Source organism: Gavialis gangeticus, unplaced genomic scaffold (assembly GCF_001723915.1).
Source record: "Gavialis gangeticus isolate Ggan-Ray unplaced genomic scaffold, GavGan_comp1, whole genome shotgun sequence".
Taxonomy (NCBI): domain Eukaryota; kingdom Metazoa; phylum Chordata; order Crocodylia; family Gavialidae; genus Gavialis; species Gavialis gangeticus.
Window position 1 is genome coordinate 12,003,589 of NW_017729016.1, and position 19,365 is coordinate 12,022,953.

Consider the following 19,365-nt stretch of genomic DNA (forward strand, 5'->3'; position numbering starts at 1 on the left):
TGCATGTGTGTGGTGGGGTGTGTGCATGTAGCAGTGAGCGGGGCTTTCCCCAGAAGCGCACGTGTGTGTGGAGAGGGATGTTGGGTTTGTGGGGGGCGGGGTGTGGGTGGGCAGCGTTTCCCAACCAGTGCCATGCATACCCCTGGGGGTACGCGAGACATGGACAGGGGTACGTGGGTGCCACGTTTTGAGTTTGGCCCACCCCCCTGCCCGGCGGGTTAGAAGCGTCTCTGCCTATTCCGGTCAGAAGTCCGGCCACTGCCCCTCCCGCTGTGCCGGGGCTTCCACTCCCCAGCGTCAGTGTGCTGGGGGACCCACACAGGCTGCTTTGCACTGGGCTGTGGTCTGCGAGGAAAAAGTGGGACTCAGCTCGCGGCAGTGAAACCAGAAGTGCCATGGTGGGACTTCCAGTTTCACTTTTGCCATGTCGATCGGCAGGTGGTATATGAGGTACAAAAGGTTGAGAACCACTGGGGTGTGAGACTGTGTGGAGGAGGGTGTGGTGGTGCAGTTTGTGGGGGAGGGGTTGTGGGTATGGTGGGGTGTGCATGGGAGCCCCTATGCGTGCCCCCCTGTGCCGGTCAGCACCTGCTCCGCAACAGCCCAGTGCCTGCGCACCCTGCAGTGCCTCCCCACCACCGCCAACAGCACATAGCCCCAGCCCTACCCTGTTCCTACTCCAGACTCATCCCCACCAGAGTGGATCAGCTGAAACCTGGACGCAGCCCCGACCCAGCCTGCCTCACATCGGCACCACACCACCTGCCTGTGGCGTGTCCTGCAGCCCCCATGGGCATGCAGTGTAGCTGGGGTGGCTCTGCAGCCGGACTGCCTTTCTAGGCAGCCCAGGTGATGGCGGCTTCTGCTGGCTGCCGCCACCACTGATCCAAGCTCCGTGGTACTGGTGGGAACCTGCGCTGCACAGCTTCGACCCCATGTGCCCTGCGTCTGCTCCGGGCTTGCCCGCCCAGGCTCAGCAGCAGCAGTGCGGGACAGAAGCTGTTGCATAGCACGGAGGGAAAGTGGCCCCATACCCTTGCCACTGCTGGCCATTCCTTCTGCAGCTGCCTGGAGCCTGCAATGCACCGGGCTGCCCTGCTTCTGTGCTGCTATCACTACTGCCTCTGGGCAGCCCAGCGGGGCAGCAGTGGCAGTGCAGAGCAGACGCAGGGCATTTTGGCATGGGCTCCAGGTTGCTGCAGCAGGAACAGCCAGTAGCTGTGAAGGGTAGGGCCGCTTTTCCCCTGTGCTGAGCAACAGCTTCAGCTCTGTGCCACTGCTGCTGAGCCTGGAGCAGGTGCAGGGTTCACAGGGTCAGGGCGGTGCTGTGCAGGTCCCCGCCAGTAGCATGGGGCTGGGGCCAATGGTAGCTGGAAGGAACCACTGCCACCTGGGCTGCCTAGAAAGGCAGCTTAGCTGCAGAGCCACCTCAGCCCTGCTGCATGTCCAGGGGTGGCAGAATGTGTCATAGCTGGATGGTGAATGGGCCAGGTGTGACCTGCCACAGGCTGGATCTGACCCATGGGCTGTATTTTGCCCACCCCTGCTGTAAAGGCTATTTACTTCTGTCAGATTTGACTATAGATAGACATCACTTGTAGCCAGTTTTTAAAAGAGAGGGAGTAGCCACTTGAGAGAGCATATTGGCTATTGTACTGCAGTTGCTATGTCTGCATGAGCCAATAGTGGTACAAGTGCTGAAAGTTAGTGTTAGTACTTAATAGGTTCAGAAAGAAATTGACATGCATAACGAGAACATCCACAATTTGATCAGATTAGATTTGTTACTGCTTTTAACTATACAAGATAAAAACAGACATGGAATTAGAAAGAAGTCTCTCCTGTGAGGTTCATATTGGTATTCATGCCCTTCTTTGGAACCATTTCCTTTTTTAGTTTTGAATTTAGAGTATTTCTGTCTAAAATCAGATGAAAGTTTATGGACCCAAGGGTAACATCACACTAGGTATCTTCAGAGAACAGCAGTTAATAAAATAAAAAAATCATATAAATAGTCTTACTTTTTTCTTGGCATACTTTAATGGTAAAATGAGTGGAGACTAGTCTTCCTACTATATTTTAGAGGATGTTCCCTGTAAAACCCCTTTGCTGAGCTGGGTTTATTACTCATTTCGGATGAGGAGAGTTTGTGAAGTAACCAGGTTAGCCAAATTAAGGATAAGCTGCTCAGTAGTTTGCTACAACTTTTACTTCAAAGGGTGCTGCTTTTCTGATGAGCTGAACAGGACAACTGAATAGCTCCAACTGAGAGGAGAAATGGTGCTCTCTGAAGTAAAAGCAGCAGCAAACTACTGAGTAGCTTGACCTTAACTTGGCTCATTGTGAATTAAGCAGGTTGCAAACCACCTGGGCATGAATGATCTGAGTTCTACTGTAGTTTTCTGTATTGATTACAGAAAGTTCATATTTAACATTTGCATTTCAATGTTAACAAAATTAGTTGAAATAATTAATGTTTTAAATTGTTTTAAGGCCCTTACCATCTTGTGGATGTCCACTGGACCTCAAAAATTTTTAAAGAGTTGCTAGAAGGAGTGTACCATATCCACTGCATGGGAGTAATGCATCGAGATATTAAAGTAAGTTTAAAAATCTTTATTAAAGAGGCTAGAGAAGGGAGAAACAGTCTATGTTATGGGGGCAGTGATAGCAACTCTACAGCTGAGGTTTATTTGGAGCTTTGTGTGAAGAATATATGACAACCTTCCCAATTTTACAGCACATCCTTTTTTACAAATGAATCATAGAATGTAGTCTTGCTTGTTCCTACTTCAAGTGAAAGGACCATATAAAACAAAGTGAATATCTTATTCCTACCCATTTACTTTGAAACCATTTGCAGATCTTGCTCTTAAAGTGTTGATTACTGAAGAAACCAATAAATATAAAACAAAATGAAACACCAAACTTTCTGGATTCTTGTAATTAAATTTAAGAGAGGTTAGAGTGGCTTTAAAACATGCAGTGTTGGTAAGGTTCGTGGTTCAAGTTTAATTTTTCATTAGTTTTGGAAACAACAGCATTTCAGTGTGCCTTCTCGTATAGATGTAACTAACTGTGTCATAAATACTGAACAAAATATTTCAGAACTTTTGAATTTTGTGACAGTTAAATCACGGGCTCCATTTGCCAACGCTGTGTAAAGTCCTGGTAAGTGTACAAAGAGTTCCACATAGATACTGGAAGTTGGTTTTTCAAGTAATGTTTGTTTTTCTCCCTGTATATTCTTCTGACAGTGATTTTGCAGATGTCCTGTAGGGACAACATAGTTTTTGACAGTTTTATGAGAAATTCTTTTTCCCGTTGATATTCTGGAAACAGAAGTCCAGTGGGTAGATCTCCATGATTATTGGTTAATTTCAAAGGATATGAGAGGTTTAACAACTTGTTTAACAGTGGTACATGTTTCATGTTTGACTTATGCTGAAGAAACAGAAAAAGTGGAGATTGCCCATGACTTGTTAAACAGTTAACATCTGCTTTATAATCTAGCAAGAGATCAACTATTTCTTTTCTGCCTCCTGAACAAGCATCATGAATAACTGTGTGTCCTTCACAATCCTGGGTATTTACTTTGGCTCCCTTAATTAATAGTAAACGGATGCAGTCTATATCAACAGCTAAAACTGTGCCTGCTTTGGATGATGCAGTGCACACTGCAAGTTGAAGGGCAGTTTTTCCATAAGTTGGAACAGTGCAATTTATGTTTGCTCCGCAGTTGATTAAAGTTTCCGTTACCTCTTTGTTCAGTAACTCTGCAGCTGTGTGAAGAGCTGTCTTGCCAAACTCATCCGTCTCATTTATGTTAGCCCCATTCTCTGTAAGAATGGATATAGCTTGTGAGGCTCCAGAGTATAGGGCTAAATGTAGAGGGCTGTGTTTGTAATAACTTCCCATTTCATGGTTTATCTTGGCTCCCTTTTCACACAAAATACGGAGACACTTTTCTGCATTACTTTGTGTAGTTGCTAGGTTTCTCTGAAGTCTGTCTAGGATGGCTGTCCCTGTTGAATAAATATTTGGCCAGTGGAGCAGGAGGAGATGGAGTGCTGTGTAACCTCTGTTATCTCTATAATGTAAAAGGTAATAAGTTAATTCTGCTTCTTCAGTAAACAGTGTAGCTTGCATATGCTAAACACAATTAAAAATCCAAAGAAATATTTTAAACAGTGAAGATAGTTCACAACTATTGAATGGGTAAATTGTGGCCTAGTGGTAGGTTTCACCCCACTGGCTGACAGAACAACAGATTCTAAGGATTGCCAAGACCCAGCAAGCGTTCAGAACAAAGGGGAAAAGTGAAGGAGCAGCTTGCCATTAACTTGTGGCTGTTGCCCCTACCCTTTCCCTCCATACAGCCAGTCCTAACGCTGCTCTTTAGGCTTCTGTCCTGTCTTTTATGGTAGGCTTCAGAACAACATTTGGGAACTACTGATTTCTGTTATTCAGATTAAAACCTATTTTTGCCATTTTTTTGCCTTTTTCCTATTTCATTTTCAACCTGTGAGCTGTATTGTCTTATTAATTTGTAGTCAGGGTAACTTAAATTTATAACAGCATATTCGTATTGCAGTCCTGATTTGTATAATGTATCTAACTCACTGCAGGCACAGGTTTCTGCATATGACAACTGAATTAAAAAGAAATATTAAACTCCTGTATTCAAAATTATAAACCTAGATCATTTTACCACATGTTTAAGGGAAATCCAGTGCATTAGCAGCTGGGGCACCTGAAATCAATCACTAAATAAGTCCTAAAACTATATATGAATAAAATTATGCACTGGTGTGCGTTTTGATGAAGTGTAACATGAGAGCAACTACATATTTCCCACCTTATTTTTGGATCAGCACCAGCTTCTAATAAACACTGCAAACTCTTTTTTTTTCTGTATTTGGCAGCTAAATGAATTGGAAGTATAGGCTGGTCCTGCATGGAACAAAAATTACATGAGTATTTGGTACTGTACTTCTGAGTTTTGTCATCTAGTTCGACTTAGAAAATAAATTAAATTAGTTGGTACAATTTTTGATGGACAGCTCCTGGTAACACTTAACATTATCCAAACTTTCTTGGTCTTTTGATGAATAGACATTTGCTTGAATGGTATTGGGATACTTTTTCTCTCCCTTCTATAGACTGCAGAATTTGGCACATGAAGATCTGCACATGGGCATCTTGCATGTGAACTAAAAATATTCCCAGTTTTTGTTCCTGTGTGACCCTGGGAGGGAAGAAGGAACTCCTTTGTGACCACATAAACCAGCTGTGTACGAGGTCCAGGTCCCAGAGTGGTTGTGGGAGGGGGAAGGGATTTGTGTTTGGTAGATGTCACTGAATGTATGGAAGCTGCCCTGAGCCTTTGTTGAAAAGAATGGAATATAGATGGAATAAATAAAATAATGTAAATGTCATGAGTTTTTATCTGCAAGCAAAATGTATCCTACAGCATTTTGTTTATAATACTTTCCCTTACTCTTCTGGCTTTGCAAGTGGGAGCTTCTGCACAGCTGGAACTTGTGTCTGTAATGCAGCTTGACTGGTCATTGCATCAGGCACAGCAGATTTGTTTTCTAAGTGAACCGCTTTGGCAGTGTGGGAGCAACTGAAAGTTAAAAGTAGACTTCTCTGACCCTTTCTGCTAGCAGCTGGGATTGGGAAAAAGGGAGAGACGTAGCAAGATGCCTTAGCTGTTTTGCCACCATACTGCAGGAAAGCAGTGTTTTATTGGTTCTAATTTTTCTAATATTGCAGTCAAGCTAATCAATTTGTTGCTTATGCTGTAGCATTAGGTAGGCAAAAAGAATTGAAATACAGCAGAGTGGATTTGTACAAATGGGCATAATATTTACAGTGTTCATGCTGGCCTACAACTCTTACAATACTCACACAGGATTATCTAATGCTGTAGTGAGCTGGCAGCTTTAACTTTGAGTATCATTACTGTTTATTTAATATGAACTGGACCCCTACATTGAAAGAACCAAAATTTAACACACACAACAAATTTTAGGGAAAAAAATAATGTAAGTCTTAATCCTGAAAAGTCCAACTTTCTTAGGATTGCTAGTTATAAAATATCTGTTTCTTACCTGGGCCCACAACAAAAATTCAGGATATTTAGTGATTGGAGACAAACCTTTTCTGTTAGAAGGTATAAGAATAAGTGTGACAGATGCCTTGTAACCTGTCCAGTCATAACCTGACTCTATGATTCAGCTAAATCACTGACTTAAAGTAAGTTAAATATTGGAGTTGTAGAACTTGTGCAATTTTTTTCCCTTTACATATTTATGAAAGTGGGTCCATTTTTTGGATTAGATGATTTAGTCGGGAGTATGTTTTTAAAATATCACTCCTAACTCTGGATTTAAAATTCCTAAATAAATAGTCTGGTTGTCAGGTGCTAAGTCACTCCAGTATAGATTTGGAGACCTGACTTCAGGCCTCAATTTCTTAAAGCTTGATTTTTTTTTTGATGATGCTTAATGAATTAACTGAGTTTTGTTGTGAATTTTAAGCCGGTACTTTTTTTTTTTTTTTTAAAAGGTGGTATCAATCAAGTAGTTACCTGGGCTGACAGTGGTCTGCTGCACATAAGGTTATCCCAAACAGTTATCGGTTCATTGACAGGATGGTATGCTAGTAAAGCTTTAACATTGGTGCTATCATCTTTCATTATGGCTTCATATAATTTTGCCTGCAGTGGATTAAATGCCTTCTGCTCCAAGGAAGAAAGAGTGTAAATGAAAGGATTGGAGTCAGTTTTGGGTGTACTGGCTCCCTTGGTTATGTTACCCATGATAAGAGAAATTTACTTTCTATAGGGAGGATCCAGAGTTGGGAAAAAGATAGAATTTCAGAATCTGCATTTTTGGAACAGTTGCTCTTTGTGATGTTGCAGGATGACTGGTTCTAGAACAGCTTTAAAGTCACTGCTTTTAAAGTTACAAATATCAGTAGAACCTGACAGGTATCTGAAAATGTTGCCATGTGCTTGACAAAAGTATTGACTATAGTGTAGTTATAAGCAGTTAGCATTAACCAGGTGCTTTTTGCAACATTCTGAAGGCACTATAAAATAATCCAAGATTAAAGATGGGAGATACCTTCAATTACTGTATTTCTATTTGCTGGCATATAGGAATCATCTGTGCAGCACATCTGTATCAAGTAATGGCCCTTTTGTTTCCATTTTTGGGCAATTTCCACATCCTAATAGTTTGGTGTGTAGACTTTCTGGTATATAACCTAACTTTTCTACTGAATTTCACACTTTTTTGCTCTTTATTCCGTCCACATAAAATACCCTAAAAAAATCCTTTTCCTTTCTTGCTTTCAACTCATATATATATTTACAAATGATTGACTAGCATGTGCCTATGCCCAAACAGTCACATAACCAAACTGCAAATCAACATAGCTTAATGTTTTCATACTAGTGTTTTCTGGCTCCCTATCATTTGCTGTCATTTGAAATCTCCCCAGTTTCTTGGTGTCTTGTCAATGAGTTGCTGTGATTACATACACTATTCCAGATCTCGATAGGGCTGGTGACTGGGACTGTTCTTTTTCTATTCTGTTATACTTCCGTATACATAGAGGTCAAAGACATCTTAAATACACAGTTTTTGGTCACCACATTATATAGCATATGCTCACATTTGTCCACAATCACCTTAAATTTCTCTTAACAGTCCTTTGTTTTCTCCCTCCTATTATATTATAGTTATGTTTTGTATTCCCATTACAAGCTTGCATTTTTTCACATATTCATTTTTCTCTAGCTCTCTCAGTATTGCTTTCTTGTTCTATTAGTGTTTGTAAAACCTAGCTTGGTGCTATCTATTAGTCACATTTTTTTTCTTAAGTCATGAATGATAAATAATTACTGATGAAATGTCTTGTTTAAGTTTAGATCCCTAAAAAGTATATAGGATACCTAAAATTGTGAAATAGTTGTATGGGATTTCATGCTTCTACAATTTTCTTTTAAAATAAAAATGCCTCTTCTTGTAGCCCAGAAATATCTTTTTATATGGATCAGACCATCAAGTGAAAATTGGAGATTTTGGGCTAGCCTGCAGAGAGATCCTACAGGAAGACACAGACCACTGGTTTGAGACAAAAGGGAAAAAATATAATGAAGAAAAACACAGTAGGTTTTCAAAGTAAAAATAAGCAATGTATTGCTGAAAATATTAGTCTTTTATCAGTTTTTGTAATTAAAGCTGTATAAATCATTTGTTGTAGGACTAAGACATACTTCAGGAGTGGGCACTTGCCTGTATGCATCACCAGAACAGCTGCAAGGATCTCACTATGATTTCAAGGTAGCACAAAACATTGGGTTAAACATACTTTTCCATGATGCATTACAGCTAAATACAGACAGTCAAAAAGCCTGAGGCTGAATCTGTTCAATCTTCACAGGTTAGACTAGGCTGTGTAGATTGAACTGATGAGCAAGTGAACAGACATTCACTTTTGATTCCAGAAATGTAGCCACATGCCTGCAGTAGCCTAGGCCAGAAGCCGGGGGGCATTAGAGCACACTTCCCTGCTCAGCTGGAACAGACAGCTTGGGCCAAGGAGGGGGACTTGCAGGCTAGGTTCAAAGCATCCTGGGATATTGGGGGACGGAGTTAACTTGAAGCTGGAGGGGATCTGGGATAGAAGTTCAATACACCTATTTAACCTAAATCAGTTAAGTCTGATACTACATCCATTCAGGTTTATCTTAAACAAGTTTCAGCCATTTTAAAAGGAGTTTATGTGCACTTAGATTTGAACTGGTTTCTGATCATTTATACTGGTTTGTGTATAATTTCTGTCCCTAGCCCAAGTAACCACAACATTTGTAGCTTAGATATGTACTGCAATCAGCTAGATTTTGTTCCCCCCCCGACCAATTTTAAGTTACATTCCTCTTACATTTTTTTTAATAAAACATTTATATGCAGGCAGTCCTTGCACTTACGGTGGGTTATGTTCCTGGAAAAGGTGCTGTAAGTCTAAATGATGTAAGTCTAATCTGATTTTCCCATAGAAACAATGTTATAATAGGGGGTTACATTCCTGACCAAGGGCCTGATGCCCAACTTTTTACAGAAATGACCATAAACACTGTATTTAAATCAACTGTTTAATCAACTATAAATGATACACACTATACAGTACAAAGCTTTCTAAAGTGTACTGTATATAAATTGATTAAGCAGGGCAATACAGTAACTAATCACATAAAATTTTATTTAATCAGAAGGTGAAGGAACACCTTCATCAGGGTCATGGAATTCAGGAGGGCTTCTTTGGGGAGACTTAGGGCCACTTGATGGCTTTTTGAGAAACTGATCCAGGGATGTTTGTTTTGCTGCCCTCTTTTTCTCGCAAATTTCCCTGTAGTGCTGCAAGTGCGAGGATCCAGCGCCGTAAGTAATAACATGGGTGTAAATGGTGGAGCGCTGCAAGTTTGAATTGCCGTAAGTTGAGGACTACCTGTATGTGTAAAAGTATGATTTTGATAGTTAAGAGGAACCAAATCAAAGCCTGCTGGATTTAAACTAGCTTATAAATTTTCCGTGTTAATTGGTATGCTATGGGCTCCAGTCCTGACATTCTGTTTGCACTTCCTGTAATGAGGCAACTCAAATATACACTAAAGATTCTTGAGCAAACTACAGCATAGGCATCTTTAAATCAAAGATATTTCAAATCAGCTAATACTCTTTTTTTCTCTTCTTGCAGTCAGACATGTACAGTCTGGGTGTAATTCTCTTAGAACTCTTTCAGCCATTTGGAACAGAAATGGAGAGAATTGAAGTTCTAACAGAGTTGAGGAATGGTCACATTCAAAATAGCTTTAGCAGAGAATGGCCAGTAGAAGCTAAATATATTAAGCTACTAACCAGTAAAGTATCATCACAGAGACCAACTGCTGTTCAGCTTCTTGAAAGTGAATTGTTCCATACAACAGAAAGAGTAAGTTATTTCTTATGCTTTACGGTGTAAATAAAATATACAAACTAAACTGCTTTTCTTTTTTCCCCCATATGTCCTCATGTCTATTTTTATCCCATTAAAGAAGATAATGTAATGATGGAGCAAGTGTTTTTCTGAGCTGCTGTATAGACGTAGGCTGTATTTATAAATGTTTATGAACTTGCCAGGACTAAAAACATAAGCAAGCAACAAAGTTGTAGTCATTGAACTCGCACATATTTAAATTAATTCTAGTCACCTGAATGGTTTTGCAGGATTCTCTTTTCCCCTCCCTCACTAGTTACAGAAGCAATTGATTTGGATTCTGCTGTTCTGGGGCTACACTGTAGCCCAGGGGTGGGCAATTATTTTGGGCAGAGGGCCACTTAGCGAGTTTTGGCAAGCTGTCAAGGGCTGCATGGGTAGCTCTGCACGGTGACAGGTGCCCTGGTCACCATCTTGGGACTGGACATCCTGCCTCTAACCTTTGCCACTGGAACTCCTTCCCCTTACCCCTAGAAGTATTCTTTTTTGGGAAGAGGGTTAGGGGGGAAAAAACAAGTTGCGTACTAAAAATCAAACAACCATAACAACATATTTTAATGTAATTAAAAATATATATATTCTTGTCCTGATGTGTTAGTGTTGTATATGCAGAATTGCATATGGGGGGCTTGTGGGGATGGATGTGGGTATGGGAGCCATGTAGTGCAGAGTGGCTGGCTGACTGGCAGAGGCAGGAAAGTGGGGAAATGTAGGGTGGAGAGGGGAAGGGAGAGTGGTAGCAAGTGGGAACCTGCAATGTCCCAGGGCCAGCACCGGCAGGAGCACAGGGCGTGGGCTGGCAGGGGTCTGTGGAGCCAGGCTGGGCTGCCACCAGCAGGGAGTGGGGGAGCTGATCCAGCTCCATAGAGCTCCTGCTGGCTAGGATCCTGCACTCCTGCCTCCCTGCTCTGGGCCCCACCAGCGCTAGCCCTGGCCCTAGGACACTGGCACAGGCCCCATGCTCCTGCGCACTTGCTCACTCCCAGTCCCCCTGCCCCAGCTCTGCAGTACAGGAAGGAAGCAGCACACAGACCCGACCCCACACTCACCCACCTGGACTGAGCAACAGCGGTGGGGAACGAACTGGTGCTCAGCGCGGAGGAAATGCAGCTGCTCCCCCTTCCCATGGCTGGTGCCCTATGCTGCAGATGCTCGGAGCCTGCATGGGGCTGCCTGTGCCTGCTATCCTCTCAGCAGGGGCGCAGAGAGGCAGAACAGCCCCACATGGGCTGCAAGCAGCTGCAGCAGGAAGTGCTGGCCTTGTGGGGGGCACACTTTTCCCTTGCATGAAGCACCTGTTCATTCCCCCGCCACTGCTCAGTCCAGATGGGTGAGGGTGGGGTCAGGGCTGTGCACTGCTCCCTGCCTGTACTGCGGGGCTGGGGAATGGGGGACAGAGTGAACAGGTACACGGGAGCCAGTGGCAACTAGGGCCAGTCCTGCCGCCCTGCTCTGGGCGCTGCCAGGAGTGCAGGATCCCAGCCAGCAGGGGCTCTATGGAGCTGGGTCAGCTCCCCCTGGCTCCACAGACCCCTGCCAGCCCACACCCCAAGCTCCTGCTGCCCTACTCTGTGCCCTGCTGGCCCTGGGCCACCAGCCCAGGCCCCTCACCCACATGCCAGTTGCATCCACTCCCCCTTTCTCACTCACCTGTCAGCTCCCAACTGCATCGCCAGACCGTGGGGTTCAGGAGGAGGTGGCCCAGCCCCAAGGACTGGGGCAATCCCTGTGGTCCTCCCCTGCCTCACCCCACCCAAATTTCCCATGCTGGTGCAGCCACAATCAGCCCCACAGTCCCAGGCCAAAAGCCCTTGCTAGGGAGGCCTTGCTGTTGCAGGAGCCAGCTGTGGCATCCCCCGAGTCCTATTGCCCCTGGCTGCTGTCATCTTTTGACAGGAGCCAGGGGCAGATAAATATTAATTTTCTAAATATTTTAGGGGCTCCGTGGGCTGGATAGAATGGCCTGGTGGGCCAGATCTGGTCCATGGGCCATTATTTTGCCCATCCCTGCTCTAGATAGTAACCCTACAACACTTCAGACCTTTTCTTTTAAAAAGGTAAACTCTCTGTTACTGTACAAAAAGGGGGAAAAGTTATCTTCCAGTTATTTCAAATATGTTAGCTACTGTTACATCTACCAGTTAAAGTTATACTCTTATCTTCAGTGCTCTAAACAATTTCATTTTCCTTTCCCCATTCCCTTAAAAAATTATTTGACTAAACTCCCCCAGCAAAAGAATGTGATACGTGAGAGCCTGTCTCTGTGTGAATCTTAAGTAAAATAACTCTCTCTCTTTCAGGTAATCTGCATGCTGAAGCAGAAGATAAAACAGAAAGAGGAAGAAATTGAAAAGCTTAAGGAGAAAATAAAATGGCTTTTAAAAGAAAGGGATCAGAGAGAAGAGTACAAAAAGTATGGTTCTCCAGTTTAAGTAAAATTGGAGTCAAATCATGTATATACTGAGATGCTAGTGTTTTGACACTTAAATATTTTATATAAAAACATATTTAATGTAAGGTGTCCTGCCTGATCTTTCAGACGGTAGCTAACCATTGCATCACAAGACACCGCATCTTGCTTTGTCTTTTACATATCTGGAATTGCCCTCGTCTTATTTAAATACATTTTTTAAAGGATCATGTTTGTCTTTCTGTTAATTAAAGGGAGTTTAAACTAAAAATACTAGCCTAGTGTTAATAGCAGATTATTTATTATAGTAGAACAAGCTATTTTTGTAACATTTTAAAACTCCACACAATGACCATCACACTCAAACAGCAACTCTGAGGACTTTATTGATATTAGACTTTACAAGTAATAATGAGAAAATTCAGTCCACTGTTTATTTATCAAGTACATTTCAAGAAAAACCATCCCAGCAGGCATGAGGTGGAATAAGATTAAAATTACACTCCCCTCCTATGAAGAATGTATAGTTACTTCAACAGCCTAAGAACAGAGTTAAAAGGTGCCAGATTCTCACATGATTTCATCCACTTATGCACATTAACTGGAATAGCATTGGAGCTACCCGTCTGCTGAAGTGCACACCATGCCACAATATCTGCTACAGTGAGTTCACTTCCCACCAGCCAGGGTGTCTTACCAAGGCTGGCATTCATGGAGCGTAAGACTGCTGCTTTTTCTTTATTGCTTCCTTCTTTCAGCTGGAAGATGGCTGTATCCACCCAGCTGTCTATTAGAGTTGAAGTGACTGCATTGTATTTCTGGCCAAATAAGGAGAACAGAAATCTAGCAATGTTCCCTTCTCCTTCTATAGGACACATGGTTTGAATACTAAACTTCATTTGGGGTTTTGGAACTGAAATGAAAACAAAAAGAAAAAAAGTGAACACCACAAACTAGTTCTTAATAGGAAAAGATAAATAACGAAGATAGTTCAATTCTTGAGGTGAGCCTAGCAGCATGTTCTACTGCTGAAGTTGTTGCACTGAAATCAGGTCTATGCTGTCTTTATTGTGTGTGTGCATCCTTGCCCGCTTGTTTTCTATATATTAAGTGGTTAAAAAATAATGCACATGGAAACTTCCTGTTTCCTATATGGCAGCGATTCTCAACCAGGGTGATGCATGATCCTTTTAAGGGTGCCATGCAATATTTAAGAGTGCAAACAGCTACATATGGATTCACAACATAAACCCAGAGATTTCAAAGCAGACTCAAAGAACCCCTCCATAACTTTTTTGAATGAGCAGCATCCCATTTTAAAAGTGAATTACTCTGGTTGATAAGCACTGCTCTAGGGCAACAAATGAGGGTCATAAGTAATAGACAGGTTAGATGCCTTCTTACCATCCTTCCAAATGAGCGTAAATCCAAACTGGTATTCATGACGTGACTGTTTTTTAGTCTGCTCACCAAAGCATTTCAAAAGGTTTTCTGGTACTGACTTTACCGATGAATGTGTATGAACAGCTGACAATATTTTATAGTGTTCACACAGCAAGCTGTGCAGTACTAGTAGTGACAATGGAGGTAGAGAAGGGTTTGCATTGATCACAATATCTTTCAGAGCACCATAACCCTGCAGCGAAAGTAAAATATTAACAGATGTTAATTTAGCACTGTCAAGACACTCGTTTTTGGTGTGCAACAAGAATCCACTTGCCCAAATTCTTGTATTCAAGCCAGAGGTTGTCAACCAGGGGTACACATACCCCCAGGGGTAGTTGGGAAGGCCCCAGGGGATACATGGCAGCAGCATGGAGAAGCGGGCATGCTTCCAGCTTTGCTGATGGCGCTCCCAGTTTCACCGCTGTGTGCTGGGGGGCCCCACCTACATGTGCTGTGTGGCACCGCAGACAGGGCTGCAGTGCCACATAGCACATGTCCACACTTGTCTGGATGCGGCCAGAGTGCTAATGAATTAAACCCTGGTCCCATCTGAATACGGTAAACTTCAGTAGAAATGAGAATTTAGACTCATGTTCATAAATTCCAGTATCAAATAGTTTGTTTTGGAATTGCGATCCAGAGGTCATAAATAAACCAAAATGAACATTTTATTTTGAAGCACGTAAGGAGGAGTTCTGTTCATTTAAGTTTTGAGTATCCTAGATTTTACTCTGCAGCTTCTATCCCAACTCTTTCCAAATCTGGATGCAAAGCGAATATAACAACTTCTCAGACATAGCATTAAAGGTAACTGATTAATTGATACAGTAAATATGTTGGTAATAGAAGATGGTACTTACCTTCCCAAGCATTGAATCCAGATCTGCTGCATTTGCTGTCAAAGGAGAATATTCATCAGCTTGGATAATATTTGTTACATCAAAGTCAGCATCTGGTGTTTGTATCATCTTTGACAGCCCATCAACAGCACTTTTCAGTTCATATAAGCGTTTTAATATCTCTTCTTGGTGGGATTCAAGTGCTTGAAGTGATGGGTCAGCCTCTTCCTAGGAAGAAATTAAAATTTTTACTTAAAGTCAGCACAAATTCTAGATAGTCACATCACATCTCAATTTAAACAGAGATATTAAAACTCATTTGTTAGTGACCTATACATTCCTATGAGCAGAAGACAGTTTAATATTAGCTTAGAAATATGCCTGTTATTTAAATAGCTTACTAAAATCCTATTGGTTAAAATATCGCAAGTTGTCTTTAAAAACTTAGTTTCACATGTTGATAGCTGTGTCTACATATTAGCTATTTTGAGTCCTGATTGATCTACACAGATATTTTTTAAACACCGGAAAACAGCAGACTTTAACTACCTGAACATTTCATGGGAAGAGCACTCGGCCAAATCCAATCAGTTGCAAAGCTTCCTTACCTGCGTGGATGACCTCTACCTAACCCAAGAAATCTACGTGACAATGAGAGGTAAAGCGTTGCTGGACCTAGTACTGGCCAGAGGGGATGGTCTAGTCAGTGAGCTAAGAATCGATGGAAAGCTGGGTGACAGTGACCACGAGCTGATCACCTTTACTATCAATCGCAAAGCTGGCAAGTCAGTCAGCAATACAGACGCCCTTGACTTCAGGAAAGCAGAGTTTTTCAAGCTCAGGAGGTTCACTGTCGAGGCCCTAAGGGACCACGACTTGACTGGCAGAGGAGTCCAAGAGGAGTGGTTGCTCCTCAAGGGAGCGATCTTGATAGCACAAGGGATGGCCATCCCATCTTGGAGGAAGGGTAGCAAAAGGGCACAGTAACCCCTTTGGCCCACCCAGCATGGAACTTGAGGACCTCCCATGCCTCAAAAGAGAGACTTATAAAGGATGGAAGGCTGGAAGCACCACCAAGGAGGAGTACTTGGCACTGGTCTGTACCTGCAGGGAGTGGATCAGGAAAGCTGAGTTTCATCTGGCTACACATATCAAGGAATAACCAAGTCCTTTTTCAGATACGTAGGCAGTTGGAAAAAAAAGCAAAGGTAACACTGGACCCCTGCTGAACCAAACGGGACAGCTGATAACTGACACTCAGGAAAAGGCCAGTCTGCTCAATGGGTACTTTGTGTTGGTCTTTCATCAGTCCAATGGGACTGCCCTGCCTAGCAAGAAAAATCAGCCAACTGTGGCCTCGGCTTCACCACAGTCCAATGGCTGGGTAATTGGCTCCGAGGTTGGACCCAGAGAGTAGCGGTTGATGGTAGCGAATCATCATGGCGCTCCGTGACCAGTGGTGTCCCCCAAGGCTCTGTCTTTGGACTGGTTCTTTTTAATATCTTTATCAATGATGTGGACATTGGTGGCAGAAGCACACTGGCTACATTCACCAATGACACTAAACTTTGGGGCACAGCATCCACACTTGAGGGCAGGCTAGTAATCCAGGCTGACTTGGATAAACTTAATAAGTGGGTGGATACAAACCTGATGACTTTTGATACTGATAAATGTAAGGTACTCCACCTCAGGAGAAAAAACCTGCAGCATACTTATAGGCTCGGCAGTGCTACGCTTGCTAGCACCACGGCTGAAAGAGACTTGGGGGTCATGATTGACCACAAAATGAACATGAGCCACCAATGTGATGTCGCAGCTGGCAAAGCAAACAATACACTGGCTTGCATCTATAGATACTTCTTAAATAAATCTCAGGATGTCATCCTCTCGCTGTACTTGGCCTTGGTGAGGCCGCAGCTGGGGTACTGCATCCAATTCTGGGCTCCACAATTCAAGAAGGATGTGGAAAAGCTTGAGAGTGTCCAGAGGAGAGCCACGCGCATGATCAGAGGGCAAGAAAACAGGCCTTATGAAGAGAGGCTGAGAGCCATGGGACTCTTCAGCCTGGAAAAGCAAAGGCTTGGGAGGGGGGGCCTGGTGGCTGCCTATAACTACATCAGGGGCGTACATCAGGATCTGGCAGAACATCTGTTCACCAGAGCACCCCAAGGTAAAACAAGGACCAACGGTCATAAACTCCTCCAAGACCATTTTAGGCTGGACATAAGGAGACATTTCTTTACTGTCTGAACCCCGAAGACCTGGAATGGACTCCCTCCAAAAATGGTGCAGGCACCTACTCTGGACTCTTTCAAGAAGCATTTGGATGCTTATCTGGCTGGGATCCTGTGACCCCAGCTAACTTCCTGCCTCTGGAGCAGGGGGCTGGACTTGATGACCTTCGAGGTCTCTTCCAGCCTTAATGTCTATGAAATTTATGAAATTCTTAGTTAGTCTATGTATCTGCACCAAAATTAATTGATTCACATTTTTTATTTTGCTGCAAATCCATCTGTTGTTCCCTTTATTTGACAGGAAGGGAGTCCTGTTTCATTTTAACATACAAGTTAGATGGTACAAGAATTCTCAAAAGGAACATAACTCTCTGCCCTACCGTAGGAAGGCTGTGCACAAAAACTTAGGATGTGATTACTCTGTAGTTAATGTATTTATATTTAAATGTTAACTTTGCAATTTAAAAGGCAAGAAGCACATAATAAGGGGAAAAAACCCTTATATTTTTGGGGCACAATGCTGCAGGAAAAGATTAGTTCTACTGCATGTCTACGGCCTTTCCTATGATTACCTTCCCGTCTCAGTTTTCTGATCTGTAAGATAGGGCTAATTATACTTATATCATCTCTGAAAGATATATTAGGACTGATTAATCTCCATAGAGGGCCTGAGTGGATGAAGTGCAAAATCCCTGGAAAAACTATTAAACAAGTTATTAAACAATCAGTTTACAATCACCTACAAGATAAAAAGTGGCATTGTCAAACTAACCCAATTCCCTTCTTTATATCAGGGAAACTGGCCTAGTGAATTAAGGGAAAACAGAAGATAAAGTATAGCTTTAACAAAGTTTTTCTCATAAAGAAAATAAGAAAATACAGTCTAGATTAAATTATCATAAGGTAATTATGATCCATGGATCAACAGTGTTCCCCAAGAAATGTAGTGATCACTGCCAGTCTGTGGGCAGGAAAGGGGGATTTCAAGTGGTCTGAAGGGGTCTGAATTGTAGAGGTGCACTGATACACCAGTCTGATATCGGCTCCACACCGATACGAAGAAAATGTACTATATCAGAAATGTGCCTTATCAGGCCGAAAATTTGGCCGATAAATGGCCTGTGCACATGTGCAGCCGCAGCACAGCCTAGCAGTGTGGACAACTGCCTCCAGCTGATGAGTCTGATGTGGTGGAAAGGGGAGAGGGGAGGTTAGGAGCATGGGGTTGCAGATCAAGGACCCCGCAGCAAGGGAGGGAGGGAGTGGGGCAGGGGCAAGCGCTGCCACTGGACTGTCTCCACCTTGCCCACATCCTTTCTGTAGTGAGGGACCCAACACTGGACACAGGACTCCAGGTGTGGCTGCACCAATGTGCACCCACCCACCCCCAGAGAATTATTTCCTGCTCTACTTGCTGCTGGTAACGCTTTAGCTGAATTAAGAAAGCTGCAGACACTGGAAAGCATCTAGGGCAGCACAAGGAGAACAATATGAGTTGTATAATAACACATGGTCTAGAGGCAATGGGTGAATGAAGGAGCTGGCTTGATTTGGGCTGGATGAAATAGGCGCGGGGGTGAGTAGGCCGGGTCGTAGGGGGGGGCCGGTGAGGAGCAAGCGTCAGTTCACCCGCAGCGGAGACACTTGCAGGCGGTAACAAGCCCCCCACGCAGGTCAGAGCAAGCTGCCGCGGGGAGGCGGCCTCACTTCACCTTCCTCCATCATGACCCCCCCCAGCAGGAACCCGAGCCCGGCCACCAGCCCCAGGCGGGAAGCGGGACCTGCGGGCGGCCGCACAGATTCTCCCAACCCTCTTCCGCCTCACCCCCCCCAGACAGGAGCCGCTGAGGCGGGGCGGCCCCTCCGCTCCTACCTGGGGTGCGCTGGCGGCGGCCACGCCGCAGTGCACGCTGGGCAGCCGGTACATGCAGGTGGGGAGCGGCTCAGCCAGTAGCACGCCGGGCCCCCCGTGCACGGGCCTCACCTTGTACATGGGCATCGCAGCGCTCACGCGGCAGCTGCCCCACCACCCGCCCGGAAACAGCCAAGCGACTTCCACTTCGCCCACCCCCTCCCCTGATTGGGCTGCGGAGTCCTTCCGGACACGAGAACACCCCCACCCCGATTGGCCGAGGAGGCGGACAGATGCCAGCGCGGGGCCTCCTAATAGGCCGGACGGAACATCCTATCCGCGTGCTGCAAAAGAGAGCTCGCGCGGGATTGGACAAGGCTATCTCCCGCCGGCCAATGAGCGCCTGAGTGCTGAGGTGAGGCTGGCGCCTCGGGGCTGTGGATGTGCCATGGAGATGGAGGCCTGGTGAGGCCACCCCGTCCTCCCTCTCCCCCGCCTCCTAGCCCCCCTCAGCGGGCGGCGGCGGCGGCG

At 44.1% G+C, this 19,365-nt stretch overlaps 4 protein-coding genes across 6 annotated transcripts in view; 2 read left to right on the forward strand and 2 right to left on the reverse strand.

Moving 5' to 3' along the window:
- The window catches only part of EIF2AK1 (eukaryotic translation initiation factor 2 alpha kinase 1), a 37,747-nt gene extending 25,005 nt beyond the window's left edge, over nucleotides 1-12,742 (forward strand). The window contains exons 11-15 of one of the 2 annotated variants that reach the window (XM_019512872.1): nucleotides 2,494-2,600; nucleotides 8,044-8,182; nucleotides 8,278-8,357; nucleotides 9,772-10,009; nucleotides 12,355-12,742. In XM_019512872.1, coding sequence (XP_019368417.1) covers nucleotides 2,494-2,600; nucleotides 8,044-8,182; nucleotides 8,278-8,357; nucleotides 9,772-10,009; nucleotides 12,355-12,482 — 692 coding nt within the window. In that variant the 3' untranslated portion in view covers nucleotides 12,483-12,742. Of the gene's footprint in view, nucleotides 1-2,493; nucleotides 2,601-8,043; nucleotides 8,183-8,277; nucleotides 8,358-9,771; nucleotides 10,010-12,350 lie in introns of both variants that reach the window. The other variant, XM_019512871.1, reaches the window with a different exon arrangement.
- ANKRD61 (ankyrin repeat domain 61) lies at nucleotides 2,865-8,037 on the reverse strand. Its single transcript, XM_019512873.1, has 3 exons — nucleotides 6,596-8,037; nucleotides 4,859-4,953; nucleotides 2,865-4,090 (listed from the first exon to the last, which is right to left on the reverse strand). Exons 1-3 carry the CDS (start codon nucleotides 6,824-6,826, stop codon nucleotides 3,130-3,132), a joined length of 1,287 nt encoding a protein of 428 aa, XP_019368418.1. The 5' UTR covers nucleotides 6,827-8,037; the 3' UTR covers nucleotides 2,865-3,129.
- Nucleotides 12,743-12,828: 86 nt separating the features above from the next.
- Nucleotides 12,829-19,033, reverse strand: AIMP2 (aminoacyl tRNA synthetase complex interacting multifunctional protein 2). Of its 2 annotated transcripts, none has more exons than XM_019512875.1 (4): nucleotides 18,967-19,033; nucleotides 14,767-14,973; nucleotides 13,865-14,096; nucleotides 12,829-13,373 (listed from the first exon to the last, which is right to left on the reverse strand). In XM_019512875.1, exons 1-4 carry the CDS (start codon nucleotides 18,979-18,981, stop codon nucleotides 12,988-12,990), a joined length of 840 nt encoding a protein of 279 aa, XP_019368420.1. In that variant the 5' UTR covers nucleotides 18,982-19,033; the 3' UTR covers nucleotides 12,829-12,987. The 2 variants fall into 2 exon arrangements, with proteins under 2 accessions (XP_019368420.1, XP_019368419.1); XM_019512874.1 differs by having other exon boundaries at nucleotides 18,856-19,019.
- Nucleotides 19,034-19,237: 204 nt separating this feature from the next.
- PMS2 (PMS1 homolog 2, mismatch repair system component) overlaps nucleotides 19,238-19,365 on the forward strand; it is a 28,015-nt gene continuing 27,887 nt past the window's right edge. The window contains exon 1 of the mRNA XM_019512877.1: nucleotides 19,238-19,299. Within this exon, the coding sequence (XP_019368422.1) occupies nucleotides 19,283-19,299 (17 nt within the window). The 5' untranslated portion in view covers nucleotides 19,238-19,282. The remainder of the gene's footprint in view (nucleotides 19,300-19,365) is intronic.

Bases quoted from the DNA above. Each gene is read 5' to 3' on its own strand.
- ANKRD61 (XM_019512873.1), bottom strand. From the start codon at position 6,826: ATGGGTAACATAACCAAGGGAGCCAGTACACCCAAAACTGACTCCAAT. The intron at 4,954-6,595 runs GTAACTACTTGA...TGTTCCATGCAG, and splicing joins GCAGACCACTGTCAGCCCAG to GACCAGCCTATACTTCCAAT. The intron at 4,091-4,858 runs GTGGGAAATATG...TTTACATTATAG, and splicing joins GGTGCTGATCCAAAAATAAG to AGATAACAGAGGTTACACAG.
- AIMP2 (XM_019512874.1), bottom strand. From the start codon at position 18,981: ATGCCCATGTACAAGGTGAGGCCCGTGCACGGGGGGCCCGGCGTGCTA. The intron at 14,974-18,855 runs GTAGGAGCGGAG...ATTTCTTCCTAG, and splicing joins CCGCCGCCAGCGCACCCCAG to GAAGAGGCTGACCCATCACT. The intron at 14,097-14,766 runs GTAAGTACCATC...CTTTCGCTGCAG, and splicing joins TGGATTCAATGCTTGGGAAG to GGTTATGGTGCTCTGAAAGA.